Raw genomic sequence first — 25,186 nt, 5'->3', positions numbered from 1 at the left:
AGTTTTAAGAATGTTTAATCCTTCCTTTCCAGATTCTTACACAAATCTTTGAATATTTAACTAACTTTTCCTTTTCAGATTGTTAAACATTTTGAGAATTCTTTAACTTTTCCCTTCAGATTTTGAAATGACATAATGATAGGTCAATTAATGTAATTCTGTTATCATGCCATAGTCTTTTGATTTAATATTTAATGAGTAATGTAATCCTAGGTTGATAGTTAATAATATCACTATAGTGTTAAGTTTATATACTGAATACTTGAACAAATTATAGGCTTTTAAATCTAAATGTTTATTCTTTTTAGTCCTGGGTAATTTATAAAGTACCAGGTGTTTAGCTTCTGAATCAGAATCCCTTTATTCGTGCATAGTATTTAAAATGTAATAGGTTAATTTGTAATATTTGAATTTACTACATTGATAATTGATAAATACGTGATAAAGTTTGTTCGGATTAAATGATTTGTGTTATTATGTATCTGTGATTTTCATGTATGTTCATTATTATGCTTTTGACAAAAGATGCTCCAAACACTGATGAGAGATAATTGTTATGATTGTGATTGACTGTTTCAATCTGAAATGTTTTATTAATGTGATTATTTGCAACATTGTGTAGAATGTCTACACCCTTTCTGAAGAATATAATTTATTAGGGTATTGAATAAATTATTATAATATTTTGTTTAGGTTATCAAAATTGATAAAAAGAGAGGGACAGTTAAGGAATAATTTGATAAGGTATTCAACCTTCGACACAGTTCATCGTTTTCTCTTCTCAAGTTCTCTTTTCCCAGGGCCTAGTTCTACGGCCTTGGGTATTGCTGCTATTTCTCTTAAAGAGGGGCAGTTGGGGCGCATTGTTGTTGCCAGTCTATGACAGAGGTAGCTGCCATGAGGTAGTTTACTGTTCAGGGACGAAGGTTCCCTGGCGCACATTCTTTCCTATGGACGAGAGCTCTAGTTAGATTCAGGGTCCATATATGTTTAGGCTCGCTGATGAAGAATTTTGATTATTACACTCCGAACTAGTTAAAACCTCGAGCTGCTGAAGAGTTCTTCAGAATTGATTTGGCATCTCTTCCGTGTGGTCAACTCTTGGACCGTGATATGTCTTGTGAATTCTCTGGCCGAAGCTCCAAATAAACCATCAGTGTTTGACATCAAAGCTCCAGCTCTCCACCATGTCTCTTCTAGTCCTGAGTCTCAATTGCTTCAGAAGTTTCCCCCTCATAATCGTTAGCCTTTTTAATTAAGTTGTGAAGTGAAAAGTGTGAGAGGGTGACTTTTACTTCTCTAGATTCAGTTCAAGATCACACCAGAAGGACCAGAAGCACCCACACTATGTGAGTCCGGCCATCAGAGTGGCCATTAGTCCATATAAGAACATGCTGTGGACTTTGGTGCTACTTCTTTTCCATCACAGATGTGAGGTGAACATCTGTTTGCATGCTCTGTAACCTCACCCTTAATATTAGTTGTTTGAAGGGGAGTGTAACAGGGACAATGGAAATAAATGGGACAGGTAAGATTAGCAATCATGAATCACCATGTCAAACTATAGGATTGCCACTCCCTCCCCTGCGTCAGTAAGACCTTACCCCCTGCTATAAAGCGCTGGAACTCTCTCTCATCTTCCTCAGAGTTCCCAAAGAAGCAAATGGCTATGGCTAAAGAGTTGCTGCTATGGCTGTCGGTTGTAGCTGCCTGGTACAGCGGTAAATATATTATATTCCATTAGGAAGCATGACAATATAACAAAAGGGACTATTAACAGTTCAAATGTTTACCTGTGGGATGCAATCTTGTTTTTAATGTAGATTGAGATTTGTTATGGATTACTTGACAAAATAAAACATACTTTTTTTCAACAGATGCAACGTCTGCTGTGGACCCGTTCACCTCCAGGTCCCAGATTCCTGAGAGAATAACAGGTGAGCTTTTTGGTTGTTGCTTCATAACTATAAACATCTTCCTTATGGAGGGAACATGTGAGAATCATGCATGGACCTAATGACACGTTTACAAATCTGCCTTTTGTGGCTTAATGTCCTGATCTCTCTGAAGGTGTGAGTCCCATCCACAATGGCCAGGTTTGCAGTACGTGGGGCAAATTCCACTACAAGACCTTTGATGGAGATGTGTTCCAGTTGCACTCCACCTGCAACTACGTCCTGACCTCTTCATGCAGCAGCTATTACAAGGACTTCAACATCCAGATAAGAAGGGGGGAAGATGGCGACCACCACACCATCAAAAACATCATCATGAAGCTGGAGGGCTCAGTAGTGGAGCTCTCTGTGGGCTCAGTGGTCATTAATGGCAAATCGTAAGTTAACCTTCAAAACACTAAGACCTTTCTGCTCTGCCTGCATAACACAGTGCTGCCGACACAATGGTGCATACAATATGAAATCTCATAACTTTATTAGAAATACACTGGGACTGTGGTTGTGACTTCATACACAGTAACATGGTTACCATGGCAACTTTACTATGTTACTAATTAAGTCTATGTGTGGTATTCCTATTAAAACGTTTGAATGAAGTGGTTAATGAGGTGAATTGTGTTGGGAAAAAATGTGGTTTGATGTTTTATGATTTTGATCTGCAAAAAATCCCTGACAAAATGTCGGAAACTGTGAATCGATTTGGCTTGCTTATCAGACGGTCGCTGGTCAAGAGTCCAAATGGACCAAGTAAGGGCACTGCCACAGTGCCCTTGAGCAAAGCACCAGAACCCCACACTGCTCCCTGTATATTAGCTGCCCACTGCTCCCAGCACTAGGACTGGTGTTGTGTACTTATGTAGGACGAGTAAATAAGGATATGATTAAAATCCTCTATTGAAAATCCTCCCTTTGGCTCTAACCAGCATGAAATGATGACTTTTCTTTTTGCAGAGTCATCTTACCATATAGTGAAGCAGGTGTACTCATCGAGAGAAGTCCCACCTACATCAAAATCAAAGCAAAACTGGGGTTATTTGCCATCTGGAATGAGGAAGACTCTTTTCTGGTAGGATTGTGTTGGCAGAGAAACATCTTTTATCGCCATTATTATTGAATCACTTTTAAAGCTTTGGATTAAAGTGCGGCAAGATGAGGCTGCACTCTAAACAAATTATGTTTATAAGTTGTAATGGAATGAAACATTTCCATTTGACAAGTAGAACCGCCATATTCATATTATTTAAAGCATCATATGTACTTTGATTTCTCAAAGTCGTGTTGATTATCAGAATTAGTATTGCATGGTGAATCATCTGCAAGTTCGAGCTGTCCCTTAATGCGATGGTTTTGTTCTCACAGGTGGAATTAGACCCAAAGTTCAAGAACCAAACGTGTGGTCTTTGTGGAGACTTTAATGGAGTCTACAATGAGTTCTTCAGCCATGGTACACTTTAAGCCACATAAACAACTCCATCTGTGTAGGTTTGGCCAGAAAACTAAGATGTTTCTTTGATGTAACCCAGGTGTGAAAATATCCCCCATGGATTTTGCTAACTTCTGGAAAATGAATGGTCCAACTGAAAGCTGCTCTGACTACACACTGGAATCAACACAAAGCTGCAGCAACATGGTGAGCTCCACCCACAAACCAAAACACATTGTTTTACGTACTGGGAAATAGTTTAATTTGAGAATGAAAGGACTAATACCTCTTTTTTATTATTATTTTGAAATACTTCTTTATTCTATTGTTACTTTATTTGTATTTCGTATTCATATTCTTCTTCTTCTTCTTCTTCTTCTTCTTCTTCTTCTTCTTCTTCTTCTTCTTCTTCTTCTTCTTCTTATTATTATTATTATTATTATTATTATTATTATTATTATTATTATTGTAGCCTTATATCTACCCTACAAATCTGGTATCACAGTTAATTCTGCACCAAAGCAAATAAGTATATTTCCTAGAAAAATCTTCACAATACAATAGTACTTTTCCCAGGAATAGTTCCGATAGTTCTTGGGATTTTACGTTCACACCAAAAAGATCTGGAACTAGAACCTAGTTCCTGCAAACCTTTTCACCCCTTTTTAGTCCCTGCTAGAGAACAGGGACTTTCCTGGGGAGAAAACGGTTCGTGGGTGTATCGGCCACACTAACAATTTCTGATTAGTTTTCCCTAAAACTCTGAAAAGTTTTGTGAAGCCGCCATTTTATTTGCCCGCATTAGCATTATTAGCATTAGCCCAGCGCACCAACGGAGAGAGACTAACTTATGGCAACAAAAAATAAAACATGGGAGCGGTGGAGTGATAAGTAGATGTCGGCACTTCTGGCGATTTACCCGGGACTTTGGGTGGCAGTATACGCCGTGATGTTGTTTGCGGCCTGCCAGTAAACGAGAAGAAGGGACGTCAGCGGCTTCATTTGCGTAATCCTCCCTCAGGGACTTATTCTGGTGTGAACGCGATCTACTAAGTTCCAGGGACTAAAAGTTTGGGGGAATTAAGTACCGGGAACTAAGTACCGGGAACTAAGTACCACAAAGTGCTTGGTGTGAAAGCGGCTATTGACTACCATACCATCTCCTGCGTGTGTGTGTGTGTGTGTGTGTGTGTGTGTGTGTGTGTGTGTGTGTGTGTGTGTGTCTGCAGAGACCTCTGTGCGAGCAGATCCTCACTGGCCCGGCGTTCAGCAGCTGTCACAGTGGTCTGGACGTGGCCTCCTTTACCTCTGCCTGTGTAGCTGACCTCTGCCACTGTGGTGCTGGCGGCAGTGAACAGCTGGACCCCGCCTGTCTGTGCAACACTGTGTCCGAGTTCTCCAGGCAGTGCAGCCATGCTGGTGGACAACCCCAAAACTGGAGAACCAAAGAGCTCTGCTGTGAGTTCACTCAATACACACTTTTAATGGAATATTCCATGTGAAGGAGGTTTATTTCAGTTTCCAATTAAGGGTTTTAAAAAGCAGATACACTACAGCGTATATCAGTGACCATCAACTGGCGGCCCGCGGGCCAAATCTGGCACGACAGACATTCTCATCCGGCACGCGCTGTGGCGCTGGTGGAGTGATTAGTGTGTTCGCCCCCCACAATTTTTTTTTTACAAAGTCTTGTGAGTAATGTGCAGTACCAGAGTCCAACAGAGAGGCAGCAGCTGCGGGACAGTAGCCTGCGTACTGCATAGCCTTCCCTGCCCTGAAGAAGAAGTGATCCTTCGGTAGCTTGAAGAGTCTGCTTTATGCGCTCCGCAGTAGCCCCCACTACGAGGCTCCGGCGTCTTGACAGTACATGAGTGTGCTCCACTAGCACCCCCCTGGTCAATTACTTCAAAATTCAGTGCTATATATAAAAATCGCTGGCCCCCGAAAGTGTATCAAGGAATAATTTTGGCCCTTGGACAAATGTAGTTGGTGATCCCTGGCGTATATGTTCAGCATCATGCAAATGTTTCATTTATTAAATTTTTATGTAGAACTAGAAAATCCAGAGACATTTTGACAGTAGGACTGAAACACTGGTGTGCATCCCGATGCTAACACTACCCCCGCTGAGTAAGTATTAATAGCATTAGTTGTATTGTTAAGGTACAACAAAGAATACCCAATAATGTTAGCTGACTATTTGAACTGTTTATGTATTACATTTTTGGATTCTTGTACCACATTCCTGCATCGTTTCTGAACATCTTTAGATAACCACTGGATTTATTTAACGAGCGACAGGTGAGTATTTAGGATACCAGATGACCAGATGACCACCTGACGGCTCTCGTGTTTGCTATATGTGATATGTGTCCGTTTGATTAAATGAGCATTGGTGCGGCCGTGTACATTTCCCTACATTATGATCACCAAATTATGATGAAGAGTGAAAATTGTGGCCAGCCGAGCAATAGTTCGAAAAAAAACTCTTCCGATTTTCAAGCTCCTCTCCCCTCTAGCCGTGATGTCACCCACTCTAAGTCTTAACCAGCTCTCCCATGCACACCCATTATAAAATGTGAAAAAGTGTGACATTTTCACAAAACGTAAGCTGCGAATACATGAGAACTGTACTAGCTATAAAAACATATCCGATCAGTCTAATAAAGTATTTTCGTATGTTAAAGTATGCAAAATCTGTATGGGGTCAAAGATTTCCCATTCATTCCTATGGGCAAAAAACTCCTGTGGCTTGGTCACCAAACATGGGTGTTTCGTCTCAATATGACGCCGGAGTTTACATGCTCTCATACTGTCATTAGCTAGCACCTCATAGCAGATAACACACTGTGGCAGTGGAGTGTCATCAGGACCGCTCCATGAAAATCCTAGCTTCAAATAATCATTGTCATAATTCCTCAGTTTTCTGACAGACGCTATCTCCTCTCTCACTTTAGGTAACTTCCCTAAAAATATATCCATATTTTGCCGCTCGCATACATTTAGCTGAAGTTAACTAGCTAGATTTCACTGTTTCTCTTTATTTTTTTCTGGCGGCTGCGCCTCCCTTGAAGCTCTCTGGCGCCCCCCAGGGGAGGCGCGCCTCACACTTTGGGAACCCCTGCTGTACATTATAAATGCAAGCTATTACATTTGTTATAATGCTACCGAACTTGCTGCTGCAGCTACAGTACAGCACAGGTTGATTAAACGGTTCGCTCGTCACACAAGGTATCACATGACATGGAACGGAGCAAGGTCATTGTACAGACAAATTACAAATTAATTTAGGTTGCTTGGTTACTTTGAAGACTGCGTGAACCGGTCAATGCCATTGGGGCCCCCAACAAAAAAAAAAAAATATTGAAAAACAAATATTAAAAAGAATATTGTAATATTTTGTTGTTGTTGCATGGGCCCCTTGCCGGCTCTGGACCGCGGTGCGTTGCACCGGCTGCACCGTCGATAGTTACGCCACTGAGGTCAGCTCAGCAGGACAACAGGTCAATTCAACCCCCCCCCCCTATCAAAGCTGAAAGAGGACAAGTGTCAGCGTGCGGTTGAGGGTCTGGTTCCAGGCTACAGAAGTGAAGTTATGAAAAGTGCATTTTACTAAAAATAAAATGTATTTACAGGGAGGTCATGTCCGGACAAAATGGAGTACAAGGAGTGTGGTAGTCCCTGTGCTGATACCTGCTCCAACCCAGAGGCCAGCCACACCTGCGACAACCACTGTATCGATGGATGCTTCTGCCCTGCAGGTACAGTTCACACATTTCACATTTTTATTCAACACCCTTTTAAGCTGTAAACAAGGTGAAGTGCTGCCGGAGCGAGATTCAATTATTGCAGTAGCCTACCCATAAGGAGCCGTACACATGCCACAGTGTTTTGCGTGGCTGTGTTTTTAGTTGAAAGCCCAGTGGCATCTGTTCATCTATCATACTGATCATACAATAAAGCCATCGAAAAGAATATACAGTTGTAAAAGTACTTCTGGGTCTCTGTGTGTCATTCAAGCTCAGCTGTGTGTGTGGCACAAGCGCATTTTGTGTGAGCGAGCGAGAGAGAGAGAGCACACAGGTGCCGGGGATTGTTGTTAGCATCTGGTTAGCTAGCTATGCTAACGTACATAAGGAGTTGTTTCTACAACAAGGTGGACGAGAGTCCCATACCTGCCAACCCTACCGATTTGGGCGGTAGTTTACCGCTTTTGATATGTTTCTACCGCCTACCGACTCAGCTGGCGTTCCCTACCGATTTTCAATCTTCCCAAACTCTAGCAAATAAAAATGACTCTACATAGACACTGGATTCGACTTTTGGCGGACACCGTTTGCAACTTGTCTGTGATCGCATCATACAAACAGTCCTCTGTGTTTCTGAAAGAGAAACAACGTGCAGACCGGGGGTAACGCTGCCTTTCCTCTGCACCCCTGGGGCTGATGGGTAATCACTCCCAAATGAGTTTAAGGGAACAGAGACGAGGCATTTGCAGGATTTCCCCGTTAGTATCAGTGTCTCGAAAACACATGTTGGCGACTGAAAGACATCCAGTGTTTGGTCTTTTCCTGAAGCATCCTTCACCTACAGTGTCTCAACTGAAAGAGGACCAAAAACACACACAACATATAATACAATTTTGAGATTTGGGGATATTTATCTCCCATTCTTTCACTTTTTCTCACATTTTCAATATTAAACATGTCGTTAATGTCTCTGTTTAGTGAACTACAGCAATCTGAAAGCCTGTAAATTATTTATATCACACTTTATCAGTAAAAACATGCAGGAAATGACTTTTTTAATGCAGTATTTTCTGATTTATGGCGCAACACCAAGATATTTTGCTCTGTGCAAACCTTTGACTCTAATATGCCAACAACATGAAACAAGAATGAACCTGGCTTTATCCAATGTTCACACAAGAGTTCTACATCCTGACACATCCTTCATCTACACTGTCTCAACTGAAAGAGGACCAGAAACAAATTAAACATATAATAAAATGTGGAGACTTTGGGATATTTATCTCCCATTCTTTTACTTTTCGGGCATTTTACAGACATGCCGTTGATGTCACTGTTTACCAAACTACCACTTTTTCTGATAAATGCATAAAATAATGCAATATATGTTAAATACATGGTTTATACATGTAATTACTGGGGTTTCATTTCTTCTGATTACCTAATTTGGGCGTGCACATTTGCTGCGTGCAAACCTACCTCTTTTGGATTTGGAAAGGTTGGCATGTATGGAGTCCTCTCCTATCAGACTGAGAGGATCTTATAACTACAGCTCAGTGAGGTAAAGGACTCTCTGAGGGTCTAGATAGTTAACTTTAGTCTAAGCTATCTCAGTGGGTCTCAAACGGTTTTGTCACCATTTATGATGAAAACAAGTATTTCCAAGGCACACCTTTTTACATGATCATTATAGTTATACAAAGTAAGAGAATAAATGAAATCATTCCAACTCATACTATAGGAGAGTAAAACTAAAATACAGTTTAAAAGGGGAGTGATTAGTTAGATATGCATAAATAAAAAGTACATCTGTTTACAGTACTGTTTTACATGGGTCTTGTTGAGAGATGTATCCATAGATGTAGTCCCTAATTTTGCTCTCAAAGTGCAAGAGTTGATGCATTAACTTCAACATGCCCCCGGACCTCCCTAGAGGATGTTAGGTCCACCACCCACAAAAAAAAGGGTCACATGGATAGCATTCTAAATACATTTGCACACTTTTGATATAGTAACCTATGTCCATATGTTTCTGTTTTGGTGGTCGTGCCACAACCGTGCACGTGCATGCGCGTGCGAGTCATAGGTGTGCTCCTGCAGTTGTAAAAATAGCACTACACCTATGGCTGTAAACAATGTCTATAATACTGGTTGACCTGAATAACAGAGAATATACAATGAATAAACCCCGAAAAAGTATTCCAAAATCAACTCGGTTGAAGATTTTCGGATGAGTACAATCTGATGCATAAACATAATCTAGGGTTACCCTTTCAATTCCTATGGCGTTCATATTTCACCGGCAACCACAGTTGACTAAACCAATCAAAAGTCAATGAAAGTGGTGATCAGCAATGTTATGGGTTCAAACTGTGGAGGATGTCATCAGTCCTTGAAGAAATCAAATGTAAAACACATTATTTATGATTGATGAAAGTAGTGAATTGGTCAGATGTAACCCGAAAGCCACAGGAGGGTTAATGCAGTGGTTCTCCGGTCCTGCAGGCACGGTGCTGGATGATCTGAATGGACGGGGCTGTATCCCGCTGAAGGAGTGCTCATGCAACTACAACAGCCAGACGTACAGAACTGGGGGGTCCTACTCCAGCAACTGCAAAAAATGGTACGACATCCAGTATTTCAGTGTTGTTAAAGGAACACGACACACAAATGGAACATGTGTTATGAGCGAAAATGTGTTATGAGTATTATTGAGATGAACCAACTTGTTTTCAAGGAAAATATTTCAACAAAAATACATCAATATATAATAAATAAATATAAATATTGATACTCATCAAGCTACAACAAAAAATAAACAAGAGCACACACACATAAGGGCTATTTTACAGGTGCTTTCATAACAAAATAAATGACAAAATAAAAGCTAAATAAATGTGTGTGTGTGTGTGTGTGTGTGTGTGTGTGTGTGTGTGTGTGTGTGTGTGTGTGTGTGTGTGTGTGTGTGTGTGTGTGTGTGTGTGTGTGTGTGTGTGTGTGCTGACAGTATGTGTCAGAGTGGACAGTGGAGTTGTACAGAGGAGAACTGTCCAGGAACCTGCTCTCTGGAGGGGGGGGCTCACATCAACACCTTTGATGGCAAAGACTACACCTTTCATGGGGACTGTTCCTACGTCCTGGCTAAGGTAGTACACACACATCCTCTTCTGTGCTGTTATACCAAAAACACACCCACGCCATGGTAACCCTTGCACAGCAGAGCTAACCAAGCCTGAAGCAACTGACGGTACTATTCATGCAAGGTTCTGATTAGTGTTGCTCTTCTACTGGGGTTCTATACACTGCTAGGTGCAGCCATGTTGTTTCACTGCAGCAGTGTGAGAGATGTGTGAGAGTGTTGTGTGTCTCTGTTTAGGACTGCAGTGGAGCCCAGTTTGTAGTGCAGGCGCAGCTGCTGCAGTGTGGAGTGACCGAGAGTGAAACCTGCCTTAAGTCTGTGACCTTGGGTTTGTCTGGAGGGGCTAACGTGAGTATAATAAACACAGACACAGACACACACACACACACACACACACACACACACACACACACACACACACACACACACACACACACACACACACACACACACACACACACACACACACACACACACACACACACACACACACACACACACACACACACACACACACACACACACACACACACACACACACACACACACACACACACGGGAGTGCACACTCATGAACACACGCCACCCAGATGATAACAACAGGTCTCTTTTCTATGAAGGTGATCACCATCCAACCCAGTGGCAAGGTGTTTGTGAATGGCATCTACGCTCAGTTACCCTTCTCTGCTGGTGAGACACTTTCCATATCTAATCTTATCCTTACGTTTCTTCCACAGTAGCACCGTAACTTACATGACCTGCGTTTGTCAGTCACAATCAGTTGTTTTTTCTGAACGTCTGAATGGAGAGACTGCAAGGACAGCATCATCTCCTTCCGTTGTTAAACGGTGGACCGGTGAATCCTAAAGGAGATAACAAAGGAAGCACTGAATCTTCTTTCCTTATCATTGAAGAATTCGAATAGCTCCTCTTATAATAATAATAATAATAATAATAATACAAATAAATAATATTTATATAGCGCCTTTCACGAAACCCAAGGTCGCTTTACAAGTCGGGTAGGGGAGGGAGTAGGGCAAAAGAGGCAGAAAGGTTAGGGGGGGTGGGGGGGGAGAGAGTTCCAAAGGGTGTGGGGATGCTACACTGAAAGCTCTGTCACCGAAAGTCCGCAACCTGGTGCGGGGGGTAGAGAGGAGATCCTGTCCAGACGATCGTAGCTTCCGGGATGGAGTGTGGTGGCGGAGAAGGTCAGACAGGTATTGGGGGGCAAGGGCATGGAGGGATTTGTAGGTCAGAAGAAGGAGTTTATACATGATACGGTGCTTGACTGGGAGCCAGTGGAGGTGGATGAGGGTGGGGGTGATGTGCTGCCAGGGCTTGGTGTGAGTGAGCACCCTGGCAGCCGAGTTCTGCGCATACTGGAGCCTGTCCAGGGCTTTACTGGGAACCCCGAACAGGACTCCGTTACAGTAGTCCAACCGGGAGGAGGCGAATGCATGGATGAGGGTCTCGGCCACGGAATCGGAGAGTGTTGGTCGTAGACGGGAGATGTTCCTGAGGTGATAGAAGGCAGACTTGGTGACAGATTTGATATGTGACTGAAATGAGAGAGTGGAGTGAAGGATGACACCCAGGTTACGGACTTCGGGAGATGGGGAGATGGAACATCCGTCAATGTGGAGGAGGAGATCCCCAACCTTCCGGAGCAGTGCCTTGGGGGCCACAACCATGAGCTCAGTCTTCTTACTGTTGAGTTTGAGTAGATTTGCTGTCATCCAGGTTTTTATGGCATGGAGACAATTGACCAGAGACTGTGGAGGGAGCTGGGCAGATGGTGAGGTGCTGAGATAGAGCTGAGTGTCATCAGCGTAGCAGTGGAAATTGAGACCGAAGTGACGTATGATCTGGCCAAGTGGGAGCATGTAAATGGTGAAAAGTAGGGGACCAAGCACGGAGCCTTGGGGGACACCATGGTTGACTGGGGCCGGGGGGGAGGATGAGCCGCTGATGCTGACAAACTGAGACCTGGTTGAGAGATAGGACTGAAACCATGACAGAGCTGTGCCAGTGATGCCAAGGTTGTCGGAGAGGCATTTCAGGAGGACTGTATGAGAAACTTTTTTTTTTAAAACTCTTATGGCATGAAGTTAGCACTTCTTGGACATTTCATCAGTTAGGAATCTTCCCGACCACACTGACAGTAAAGTTGTGGCTCCTTGTCCCTTGTCCTTGTTCCTGGGGGTGTGTGTTATTGTTAGTTACATGTGTGGGGTAAGGACTTGCTGCAGGGCCATTATCGCACTGTGTTTCATCATTGGTTGAGACGCTTGATGACGCCCAACCTAAGCCAATACTGATCCACATCCCCCCCCCCTCCTGTGGTCTGTCTGTATGTGTATTCAGTAGCAGTGAACAACAAATTTCAAATTAATAATATTAATAAGAACGCTATGTGTTAACGCTATAATAATGCTTTAACTTGCCCAGCCCTAATATATATATTTAGCAGTGGCGAACCGTTTCTATCACAACTGGACCTTCTGTATACACACACACCCACCCCCACCGTTAAATGTCCGACTTCACTGAATTGTCGTCTTGAAAAGGGTACTGACAACAATTCCGCAACAACATCAACATATTCGAGGTGGTTTTCAATAACATATCCGTATTTATTTATTTCTCCAATTTATGTTTTTGTGTGAACTGAAGAGTCTCAAACAGGCGTTTGTTTAATCATTTTAAGATTGGCTTCAATCAATTTGTTGCAAATTAATTCTTCATAAATGATAAATGAGAGGTAACATTATATTTATGGTATTTCTTTGACATATTTCTCTCCATTCTTCCTTCTGCCAATTTCGCCGCAGTTTCTCGTCTCTCCCGTTTTTGTGCGTACCGCGTACGGATGGTTCAGAGTTTGTGTGGAGGACCGCACATTTTCCCGTCAAGTTTGCTTTTTATAAATCGAAAACATTGCTTAGAAACTGGCGTACGCCATCTTTTGAGCGTACGCACCGTTTAGAAATGAGGCCCCAGGGCATTCTATCATGGATATAGAATCAACGTAACACTGTAATATACGATGACCGATCAACAACACATACGATTCTCATTTAGTCATTTTATTTACATTTTTTTTAATATAATTACATCGATTTTTTGTTTGTTTTATCTGAGTGTTTCACGGTATTCTCTGAATACCTTGAATGCCCTGACGGTTCACCACTGATATACAGTATATACGTTTTTTCCAGGTAAGGAAATCAACAGCATGGGATCAGTAATACTACACTTGATGAGCTTCTCTTTTTAACTTCTACACACATCCTCCAACAAAACAACATGACCATCTTTACTGTAGATCCAGAGTCATTTGCCTCTGAGCTGGATAGGATGACAGCTTTGTAGAAAGTGATAGATCTTTTTAACAAACTCTCGTCCCCCCTGCAGCTGGGATCTCGGCCTTCAGAGCGTCCTCCTTCTACCTGCTGGTGCAGACGTCTGTGGGGGTGCTGCTGGAGGTGCAGCTCCACCCGGTGATGCAGCTCCACCTCACAGTGACCAGCGACTACCAGGCCAACACCTGTGGTATGTGTCCTGAAGTCAATCAGTACTTCAGAATTCAAATAGTGCTGGCTATTGATCCGTGTTTGTTGTTACAAACAGTAAACCAAATATCACAAATAACACATTTTGGGTACAGCCTGATAATAATGAGTTACAATAATCCAGCATTTAAGTAACAAATGCAGGGAATAGTTTTTCTGGATCGTTTTGAGGCAGGAAGATTTTAGCAAGGGTACCCAGATGAAAGATCCTTGAGAATTATTTTATGTGGGCGTTAAAGGACTATTCCGGATCAAATATAATGCTGAGATTCCTTACGGTTTCGTTGGAGGCCAAGTTAATGCCATCCAGAGTGAGTCCTGTCTGTCTTTAGGTAATTTGTTTTGGAGTTGTTTGGGGCTGAGCAAAATAATAAATAAAAAGGTGTTCAACCTTAATAAAGTTAGAGGTCGTCAAAGTGTGTATGTCCTTTAAGGCATTCTTGAACTCTATTTAGATTGATAGGTGCCATCTGGCTTGGCTGATCACCTAGATAACAAAGCAAGTCAGAGTGAATCCTTATATCATATTGCCTACATATATATAGCATATATCATATATTGTTCAAATAAATAGCATTTGAACCAACCATTTTAATATTCCATGTACTGCTGTTTTCAAAGTGTAATATGTATGAATGAATGATGCACTTAGGAGCACATTGAACTGATTTGTTTTAGTTAGTCAAAGTTAGTCAATATTTGCTAACTCAAGTGGCACACGTTTGGTTCTAGTGTGGGACATGGCATTTTTATGTGTCACACATCAGTCTGCTTCAGTTTGAAAGAACAGGGAAGCTGGATAGACAGAGTAAAGTGCCCTGTGGGGGTCCTGATCATGATTTTCCTGCCTGCAGGTCTGTGTGGCAACTTCAACAGCAACCAGGCGGATGACTTCCTGAAGCTCAGTGGGGTTCCAGATGCCACAGCAGCTGGTTTTGTCAACAGTTGGAAGACACATGCTGGTTGCCGCGATGTTCAGAGCAGCTTTGAGAACCCTTGCAGTCTTAGTCTGGAAAATGGTTTGTCTGACTCTTTCCACTCTTTGCCGACACTTTGGGTTCTTCAGAATGTCTGATGTTGGTCCTGTTTTGTCCCCGACAGAGAGATACGCCCAGCACTGGTGCTCAATGCTGAGCGAGCCTGAGGGAGTGTTTGCCTCCTGTCACTCAGAGATCAGCCCTGACTCTTACAAAGAGGTGAGTCTCACTGTTTCCTGTGGACTGTTCCTAGACCAGTCTCCAGGCCTGTCACATGACCTCACACTGCCCTTCCTTTTCCGTTCCGTCTCCTCCCAGAACTGCATGTATGACAGCTGTAACTCTGAGAACAGTGAGGACTGCATGTGTGCTGCAGTCTCCGCCTATGTCCATGCCTGTGCAGCTGCAGGGATCCACCTCAGCGGCTGGAGGAACACCATCTGTGGTGAGCACTGAGTAACTGTGGAGCAGAGTCAAACCCAACGTGTTGCATCAGTATGGAAGCATTGAATCTGAGAGCGTGATCACAATACAAGTGATCTTACTGCTTTTAATATTGTATTGTAGAGCAGTCTGCTCTTGTTTGATAACAGATTATTGCTAGGGATGCTTTGATCAAGAGGATATTTGCATTTATATGAATCAGCAAAAATAAGTGTTGTCAATTTAACCTCAGCTGTGGCCATAAAAACATTAGTTTTTCTCCATCAGAAAAGAGTCATATTTTATATATTTGTGGAGAACAAGAAACTTTAAATTCCCCCAGTGAAAAAATGAATTGAACCAGAGCAGGAACCAAACACAGAAGAAGGTATGGAGTTGAAAGACATAGTGCTGGACGAGAGAGAAATCAGCAGAAGAACAAGACAGGAACACAGTATGGGCTCTATCAGTGTTTAAAGACTGGTTACTGGAAAATAAAATGTGAACAGTTCCCGAGAAATCTCCATAAAAACCTCTATCAGTTCTGCCATCATTTAGGTAACGTCGCAGTAGACGCTGTTCCAGTCATTGCTACACAGTAGAATAGACTATGATGTCTTACCGAAAGCAAGCCTCCTTCCAGAGCAGGGGTCTCCAACATTTTTGACCAAAAGAGCCATTTTGCGCCTTCTTCCAAAACATTTTTTTCTCTGGAGCCGCAAAACATATTTCATAGCTTGATAGCTAATAAAGTTGTATTTATTGTTATATCAGACAAAAACTAATTTTTTTTTGCCTTTATTAGGCTATTTATTACATTATATAAAACTGTTAACCTCTAATAAGAAACAAAGAACTCCTATAAGGAGAATTAGAAATAATACACAGGCCTACTTTAAAATGAATTAAACACAGCACTTGGGGAGTCTTCTGCACATTTGAAGGGAAAAATATTATTAAAATGGGCCCACTTTGAAATAAATAAAACATATAGCTGCACCCTAAAAAGAGTTAAAGGTAGGGTAGGTTAGAATGGAGAAACCAGCTCGAGTGCGCTAGAATTTGAATATGCCTCTTCCTTCAGACTTTCTCACAGAGTCCCTCCTCCAACACACACGAACGCGCATATGACCAATGAGGGCACGAGATAAGTTTGTGCACAGATGGAAGGCTGACAGGCAGGTAGGCCATCCAATCATTTTAGCCCGGCCGGCTAAAATGATTGGTCGTGCTTTTTACAGCGCTACGGCTTCCACAGATTAATTTGTTTATGTATTTATTGTCAAAGCATTTCATATATTCATTGCTATTGGGACGTTAAGAGCATTCCATGGAATATAACAAAAAGTTTTTTCTGAAATAAATTACATACCCCATTGAATTATGACTGAAGATTGTCAGCTGTCTTCCTCTCCGTGTTGTTCCTCGATACGTAAAGGCTGCAGCACCGTTGACAACTTCTCTCCACATATCAAACATACCAGTAAACCAGCATCGTTTGCTGTGAAAGCATATAACTCTGTCCACGCAGAATTAAATCCTGTGTTCCTCCGGTACTTTTCTTTGATTTATCCATAGTTCGCTCATCGAGCCGGGGGTCAGGTTATTCGCCTCCAAGAAAAGGCGCTGGCGCGGGACCGTAGCAGGATGTGACGCATATTTTAGTTGACCTAATTAAAACCGTTTTGTTTTTTATTTATGTGTCACAGTATCACCTCAAAATACAAGATACGAAACATTTTCAACCGTGCAACAAAACATAAATAGTCCTACAAATACTTTTATTTTATTTCCTTCTTATTTTAGTCTAAACTCAAGGGAGCCAGAGCAGAGGGCTTAAAGGGCCGCATGCGGCCCGAGGGCCGCGGGTTGCCGACCCCTGTTCCAGAGGAACACAACGGCACAGCCAGCGCAGAACCGTGTACTGCTGATGGTGTAAAGACAGCTTCAGCAGAATTATAATGGGATACAGCACTGTGGCTATGCCAGAGTACATTTTCTACATTGTTGTTTTAGGCCATTAGTTTTTTTTAAATAATAGTAATGTTAATAATCCACAGAAAAAGGGGGTTGTAACTCTGTTGTTGCTTGGACCCTTAAACAAAACCGTTAGCAGGAAAACACATGCAACAACCTAAAGCCCTGCAGCAAAACTACAAAGAGTTCTTGCTGTGACATTGCAGCACAACGGGCTAACAAACAGTGGCCTTCATGTGGCCGGCACTGACTCTGCTGTGTCCTCCTCAGGGAAATATGCCAGCTCGTGCCCCAGCAGCATGGTGTACTCGGAAAGCATCACGACCAGCAGCCACACCTGCCGCTGCCTCGGCTCCACGGACCTCAGCTGCCACGCTTCCTTCCCCCCCATTGACGGCTGTGTCTGTGCACAGGGAACCTACCTGGACGACACCGGGAAGTGTGTTCCATCTACGGCTTGTCCCTGTTATGACGAAGGCTCAGTGGTGCCTCCTGGACAGGTCGTTAACAAGCAAGGGCTCATGTGGTACGTAAAGCTTTTGTTATTTTGGATATTGTTATTCCAGGTATGTGTCAAGTTGTGATCTGGTTTGTTTGATTGACTCCTTCCTAAACTTGTCATGGCTTGATTCTTTCCAAAAGGACACAAGGGACAAATAGAGACTTGAATCTTTCCTCTTTATTTGAGTGATGGCAGATTCCTTTTTGCTTCATTCAGCCTCTTGTTAGCCTCTTGATGCATCGTTTAGTTATTTAGGTTGAAAACCTTTAACACAAAACATACCTTCATTCATTTTAGGCAAACAAACATTTCAATTAAAAACATGCCATCCTTTAACAAGCACTTTCATTTCTGCTCCATAATCAAGTTACAATTAAACCTAACATCTAATCAAAAGTAAATGCATCTCAACAAAGTAAATTATATTCCAGCATCTTATATTATAGCTTCTTACTTCATAAGAGTAGAAATAATAATACATGTAATCAAACATGGTTAAAACAGACTAATACATCCACAAATATTCACCAGCAGCGTCTTTGGTCGAATCCCTGAGCCTCCTCTCCTCTCTCACAGCGAATTGTTTGTCCTCTGCTGAGAGTGTGTTCCCAGGTGTGTTGCATTCAGCTCATTAAGGAGACTCACTCTTTCTTTGAGCCACATTCTCAGTGGAATCACAGACCCTATGCTCCCTGTCTCCACCTGCTGGACTGGAGCCAGATGTTGCATTGCACTTGGGGCTCTGACAAAACAGTATGTGTTTGGGATTTGGTAGGATGAAATGATTCCCCATGTTATCCCTTAATGCACATGTGTCAAACTCAAATCAGGCCCTTGGTGGATTTAATTTCGGCCCGCAGGATCATTTCGAATTACTATTAGATCTGGCCCGCCGGGATATATTGCACGAACTCCTCAGCTCAGAGCCTGACCCCAAGCATTGATGAACTTGCACCCAAGATGAGATGCCAAGTATCTGGCTTGAACTAGCATCACAGAGCAGCACACCGAGTTTAATGGATGTTTCCTTCTGCACTTTCTTTCTCGCAACAACAGGGCATGTTTGGTTTGTTCTTTGAGGGAAATAGTTTTTTTGAAGCTGTTGTTGGCCTGTGGGAAAATGTAATCATAAGAAATGACTCTGGAAAAGCTGCAGATAGAGCCATAAGAAATGAATGCAACTGATTATTTAATGTTTGATGTTGTTTTTATAGGCAATCATTTAAGCTTTGTTAGTCCCAGGTTTAATATGTGCAATAAGTTCATTTCAATAAGTTTTGCAATAAACATTGAACCAATCCGGCCCTCGACTAGCACCCATTTTGTTATTTTGGCCCACTGTGTTTTTGAGTTTGGCACCCCTGCCTTAATGCATCTGCAAACAAACTGAAGTATATGTGTGTACTTAAAATAATTGTGAATTATACGGGAACAGGTATTGTATGCCAACTGATCCTAAACATTATGGCTGTAGTTCCTTTGTGCCAGCTCTGGATCTTCCTTCCTTTCTTTCGGGCTTGAGAGGAACAAATTCATGTTGATCTCTGACAATGTGTACGCTGCAGTGTTATATACGTGTATGTATTCATGACTTTTTATATTCCTCCTCTAGCTCCTGTAAGGACGGTAAACTGGGCTGCATTGGGGAGATGATGGTACAGCCATGTAAGTAACACAATAGAAAGACCTGAAAGGGAGTGTGAAATGGCAGTGCAGTTGTTTTTTAGCTTCTAAGAGAGAATAGGACTTCATCCAGCTGAGACAGGTTTCAAACATCTTATATCCCTTTCAGATTTAGACCCTTGGGAAGTTGCTGCCTGCCAACATAGATCATAATTTTCACTTGTTTTACATTTGAAAATACTAACCCGGTTTATGACAATTTCAAAGAATGTACTGATCACTAACGCTCTCTGAGACTGAGCTGTTTGGAGGGATAATGATCTCATGCATGTGTTGGGTCAGGTAAAAAACAGCAGGGAAAAGCTTGCTCAGCTCTGATCAAAAAGACCTACCAACACCTATGAAGCTAATTTGTTTAATGTGTCCACACACAACTACCTCTAGAACCACTATCACTGTTGCCGTTATGTTTGTATACAGCGTTTCAACACACAAGATACAGCCTGAACTTTAGATGTGTTCTTCAGATCAAAACAACATAAGGTCAAAATGGCAAAAGGTCAGGGGGAAATATGTACAAGTGGACAGTTTGCATCACAAAAACTAAAACAGAACGATTTGCGGCTCAGACAAAAGAATAAAACGCTACTTCCCATCTGCTGTACTTTCTATACTGGAGGCACTGTTCGAAATGGGGTGGAGCCAGGGGGAGCTTGGCTCCCCTAAAGAGGGGGGGAGCTCCCCTGAAGGCCAACTTTGAGATAAATAGGGGGAGCTCAAAACAATCGTGCATATTTGTGTCACACTGTGACAGTTTACTTATTTAGGTTCTTTGGGGTGCCAGTCAGGTCTCTCTCCTGACGTTTGAGATTTGGCTAGTCAGTCAGTTTTAGTAAGTCTGCACAAAGGTGTAAACATCTCGCAGCAAACACCCAACATTGAATGACATTAGAAAATATAAGAAAGGACACAACTCAAAATTATAATCACAAATAGCAAGTGTATTTTTGAATACCCCACAAACAATCAACCAATTAGTCTTCCCACAGTTCAATGTTAAATCCAAAATGTTCCACTTCGGGTTTTCTTCAAAATAAATAAAACAGTCAATTTACCACGGGAGAATGTCAGTCATTTTTAGCAATCCAGTCGGTTTTGAAAATCCAGTCCTGGTTTTTAAGGTGGTTGGGAGATGACCGGCTCCTTTCAGTTTTGTAAACAATAATCCGGGAAGTGAAGCGACATAAGGGTATGATGACGGTGGACCAGACAACAGTAACACGGACTTTAAACGACCTAACTGCTGGTCTCTTAACAGATGAGCGTGTTGCTCCACCGATCCCTCTTGCTGCACACACCTTTCCCTTCCTGCTCCGTCTAACTAAATAGGGGAAAAAGGAAATGGAGGCGCCAACCAACAGCGAATCCCTGGCTGGGTGGGCGTTACCGTGAGTGACTACCGGTCCCATAAAAACCCCGGTTGTTACAACACAGATTAGAAAGGTTGAGTTTCTGTAAATAACAGTTCTTGAAATAAATAATAGTTATTGTTCATTACAGTTTCTGAATATTTGTTTTATATTTGTGAATATGTCTGGGTGTTGCCATCTGTACGTGGCGTCGCTGCATTCTTTACGTTACTATGGTTACGGCGGCAATGCTGGCACGGTATTTGAAATGTTCATATTGATATTTTTTTAACTCTGGCTTTGTAATAGAAAATATGCCGAAACGAAAACAGCCAAGCCTCGCAGCTTTTGGATTCACAAGCAAAGAAGCAAAGGAGTCTAAAATTGACAACGTGAACGGAACAACTTTTAGTTAGCCGGCTGTAAGCGGCGTTGGGGTCGAGATTGACAGCTCCACACCGAGGGAGAGGCCTGCCGATGCGGAGCGTGAAGAGGCTTCAACAACGGCCACAGCCGCCGGCCTAGTGACGCCGTCTGTAGTAGCAGAGTGTTTTTATAGCAATTGATCGAATCCGCGCTGCTGCGCCAGTCAACAGAGCGTGCGTGTGATTATTTAGTAGCAGGATGTGCACGGAAAAATAGGGCTCCCCCGAAAGCAAATGGGTAATTCGAACACTGACTGGCGGCCATAGCTGATGGTAATCATACAACTGCAGTTAGGGTGGCGATATACGGAGCCCCTAAAGGGACATGAAATACTCTGTGTGTTAGAGTGAGGGGGCTTGTTTACATGTAAAAAAAAACATTTGATATGATATCAAAAATACTCCACCAACAAGGTACGATCTTGGTTGTCAGAAAAACAAGTTTGTTTTTGATGTTGCATAAAATCAGGGCAACAGTAGTAATGTAAAGAAAGAAACCAAGATTCATTTTAGAATGAAGTATAGTAATTTCAGATGTGTCTTTTCTTAGCAGCCTGTGCTCTTCCTATGGAGTTTTTCAACTGCTCTACCCATGGTCCAGCTGCTAAAGGAACTGAGTGTGAGAAGAGCTGCAACACATTAGACATGGCCTGTGTGAGTCCCCTTTTTCCCAACATAGAGGAACAGTTATCTGCAAATACATTACTAGTTTATACGGATCAAATATTTGGAGAATCAAAGTGAAACATACAACTGTATGTTTGCTAACTTCTGCAGGTGTCCACTGGGTGCGTGTCCGGGTGTATGTGTCCATCTGGGATGGTGTCTGATGGTAAAGGAGGCTGCATCAAGCCAGACGCCTGCTCCTGTGTTCACAACGGCATCTCCTACCAGCCTGGAGAGAGCACCAAGGTGGACTGCAACACCTGGTAGGTGAATCCCAAGTGTTTTGGTTACTCCTCCATCTTTGAGTGACACGTACAATGAGAATTCCAATCTCTCTGTTTACAGCACTTGTAAAGACAGGAAGTGGCAGTGCACTACAGAGGCGTGTGATGGGACCTGCTCTGTCTACGGAGCAGGACACTACATGACTTTTGATCAGAAACGCTTCAGCTTTGATGGCAGCTGTGAATACATTCTCACTCAGGTATGAATTCACTCACAAACACAGGGACATAACAGATTAATGCAATTGTGGTACATATGTTATAACTAACCCTGTCCCACAAAAGGTTTATGCCTTACTATTGCTTAATTTCACGAGACAAGACTGACAGATAAATACTCAACATCTTAAATTCACATTAAATTATTATTAGGACGGGCCAGTGATGTGAATCAGGAGTGCTTTTTGAGGACCACCATTCTTTGAATGTGTTGCTGTAGTCCTTTGGCTTGTAGAGTTATTTCAAACCACTGTGACCTCCCTGCTTCCTTAACTGTCCCTGTCCGTTTGTTCGAAGAACATATCCCTGACAAAGCAGAGAACGGGAGTCGAGCAGGGCCACTAATATTGATGACTTTGTTCTGTGTGTGTGTGTGTGTGTGCCTTCCTCAGGACTACTGTGGCAGTGCACAGAGTAATGGAACCTTCAGAGTTATCTCTGAGAACATTCCTTGTGGAACCACAGGAACCACCTGCTCCAAGACAATCAGGATCTTCCTGGGGGTAAACAGTCAAATATCCATCCATCTGTGTGTCTGTCTCTCTGTAATGTATCGACATCAACAATACAAATCTGTCCTTTTCTATAGAATGCAGAAGTGATTCTAACAGAGGGACGCTACCAGCTGCTTTCAAGTGGAGATGAACATTCAGTTCCATTCCGTTACAGCACTATGGGCATCTACCTGGTAGTTGAAGCCAACAATGGACTCATTCTCATGTGGGACAGAAAGACCAGCTTGTTCATCCAGCTAAGCTCAAAATATAAGGTACCGCCGGATACATTTTTTTGGTCTTATTATCACAAAAATTGATTAATTTGGATATTCAAGCAGACAGCCATGACATAAGGACCTCTACCTTTTCAGGGTCGCGTGTGTGGCCTGTGTGGCAATTATGACGGCAATGCAAATAATGACTTCACAACAAGGGGCAATGCTGTGGTGGTCAACCCACTGGTGTTTGGAAACAGCTGGAAGGATTTACCCAGTTGCCCCGACGCTCAGAGCATTAGCAGCCCCTGCACAACCAACCCATACCGACAGGCCTGGTCGCAGAAACAGTGCAGCATTATACAGAGTGACGTCTTCTCCGCCTGCCACTCCACTGTAGGTTGTTGATGAGACCATGTTAGACTATTCATGAGCTTTCCTTTTCAGCCTGCTGGCCCAAAGGTTGTCCCTGTTAGGAAGACAGCACATAACCTACTGATTATGCTCTATAAAGTGTCTTCAAACATGTATGTTTAAACCTTTCTCAGGCTGTTCACTCAATGACTGACTGGTGGAAGACTTATCCAGATCCTTTACTCATTTCAAAGTAGAAATGCCACACTGTAAAAATACCATTAAAAAAAAAAAGGAGTGCAGAAATATACTTGGAAAAGAAAAGGAAAATAATGGCGTTTTTCATCCATTATTGTTTAATAATATAATTTTTTTGCAGGTGGATCCAACTCCATACTATGATGCATGTGTGTTTGACTCCTGTGCTTGTGACACGGGTGGAGACTGTGAGTGTTTTTGCACTGCTGTAGCTGCTTATGCTGAATCCTGTAATCAAGCTGGAATCTGTATACCATGGAGAACCCCAAATATCTGTCGTGAGTATCTAAGACGAACAATCATTTAAGGCAATAGACACAATTAATCAGGGTTACGTAAGGTAACAAGCAAAGTTATTTTAGATAAATACATACCTATCAAGATCACTAAGGTAAAAAAGGATTTGCTGGATATTATACAAATACTACATACTTTATATAACTGGAAAAATAACAAGATATTCATCAAACACCTTCATGATCTGTTTTCAAATAATAGATAACTTCTTTATTATTTAAGTAGCATCAACTATGAGGCACAGGCTAGCAGGGGTGGTAACCATGTAAACAAAACCAACTAGTAGTCTTCACCGCAAAGCTCTGCTCCCTACCTTGCAGTAAGCAAAGAGCAAATCTCTTATCAAGTAGAGTCAGTTTGATCCTCTTGGCTCAAAGTTTAGTTATAAAGCCCAAACTACAGATATTACATTTGTCTCAGGTATGAAAATACAGTATACGAATACAGCACATTTGACCGAGAGTCATCCAGCAAAGTCCTGATGGGGGCTTCTATGCAGGACCCTTAAGGTTTTTGAAATCAACTGCTGCCAGATGCCTCTATGAAAACACTTACTTACAAGTAACAAGTTACTGTATTATTTTAGGTATATCCTTGATCATTCAGAAAATGAATACAAATTCAGAAAGTGAAACACAAGTGTGGTATATTACGAAGAAATTATAATATCTGGAGTATTTTCCATGTTGGGTTTGAAAGATTGAAAACAAGGCCTTTCAAAGAGTTGTAATTAAGATTTGGTTATGTACGTCTTTTCTACATGAATATGTGTCCCCGGTGTTCCAGGGAACTCACCAAGTGTCAGAAAACACAACCCTCTCTATTTTCCTCCGTACCCAAATCTCTAAAAAAGGGGCTGCAACGGATCTGATACAGACTGATCCAGATTTGAACACTGTCCTGACGTCAGGACGGTGGCGCTACGGCTATTGGTCAATTATCCACCTATCAGGGGAATGTGGGGTTGGGCCACGGCCGGCCATTGCTGCTCGAAAGCGCTGGAGACGCTGTAGTACATATGCCAGGCCTGTAAGTGGCGCTGTAGTCTGCCACAAAAGCAGCAAAGAAGACTTCCCTTCTATTGTTGCCATGGTTGCCCTTCTGTTTATTCTCCGCTGTGGCTCTTTTTCTCCCTCCCCGAGGCAAGCGTTTGCGCCTCCTGCTTTAAAGAGCAACTTGCAGTTTAGAGACACCAGTGAATACATGTGTAGGAAAATGATGA

General features: G+C 42.3%; 1 protein-coding gene across 1 annotated transcript in view; it reads left to right on the top strand.

Annotated features, from left to right (window-relative positions):
• Positions 1 to 1,509: 1,509 nt before the first annotated feature.
• The window catches only part of LOC307027958 (mucin-5B-like), a gene marked incomplete at its 5' end in the record, with an annotated part of 47,859 nt that continues 24,182 nt past the window's right edge, over positions 1,510 to 25,186 (top strand). Inside the window, 26 exons of the mRNA XM_079662652.1 lie at positions 1,510 to 1,528; positions 1,647 to 1,721; positions 1,878 to 1,937; positions 2,053 to 2,332; positions 2,907 to 3,021; positions 3,315 to 3,399; positions 3,479 to 3,585; positions 4,608 to 4,836; positions 7,014 to 7,139; positions 9,633 to 9,750; positions 10,135 to 10,273; positions 10,504 to 10,614; positions 10,887 to 10,956; positions 13,681 to 13,818; positions 14,693 to 14,857; positions 14,940 to 15,034; positions 15,134 to 15,260; positions 17,486 to 17,741; positions 19,330 to 19,382; positions 21,725 to 21,828; positions 21,952 to 22,103; positions 22,186 to 22,324; positions 22,736 to 22,846; positions 22,933 to 23,112; positions 23,212 to 23,451; positions 23,789 to 23,945. Of these exons, the coding sequence (XP_079518778.1) occupies positions 1,510 to 1,528; positions 1,647 to 1,721; positions 1,878 to 1,937; positions 2,053 to 2,332; positions 2,907 to 3,021; positions 3,315 to 3,399; positions 3,479 to 3,585; positions 4,608 to 4,836; positions 7,014 to 7,139; positions 9,633 to 9,750; positions 10,135 to 10,273; positions 10,504 to 10,614; positions 10,887 to 10,956; positions 13,681 to 13,818; positions 14,693 to 14,857; positions 14,940 to 15,034; positions 15,134 to 15,260; positions 17,486 to 17,741; positions 19,330 to 19,382; positions 21,725 to 21,828; positions 21,952 to 22,103; positions 22,186 to 22,324; positions 22,736 to 22,846; positions 22,933 to 23,112; positions 23,212 to 23,451; positions 23,789 to 23,945 (3,451 nt within the window). The remainder of the gene's footprint in view (positions 1,529 to 1,646; positions 1,722 to 1,877; positions 1,938 to 2,052; positions 2,333 to 2,906; positions 3,022 to 3,314; positions 3,400 to 3,478; positions 3,586 to 4,607; positions 4,837 to 7,013; positions 7,140 to 9,632; positions 9,751 to 10,134; positions 10,274 to 10,503; positions 10,615 to 10,886; positions 10,957 to 13,680; positions 13,819 to 14,692; positions 14,858 to 14,939; positions 15,035 to 15,133; positions 15,261 to 17,485; positions 17,742 to 19,329; positions 19,383 to 21,724; positions 21,829 to 21,951; positions 22,104 to 22,185; positions 22,325 to 22,735; positions 22,847 to 22,932; positions 23,113 to 23,211; positions 23,452 to 23,788; positions 23,946 to 25,186) is intronic.

This window comes from Notothenia rossii (genome assembly GCF_949606895.1).
Source record: "Notothenia rossii genome assembly, chromosome: 2".
In the NCBI taxonomy this organism is placed as follows: domain Eukaryota; kingdom Metazoa; phylum Chordata; class Actinopteri; order Perciformes; family Nototheniidae; genus Notothenia; species Notothenia rossii.
The sequence above is the reverse complement of the archived record's forward strand: the minus strand, read 5'-3'. Positions and strand labels throughout refer to the sequence as shown.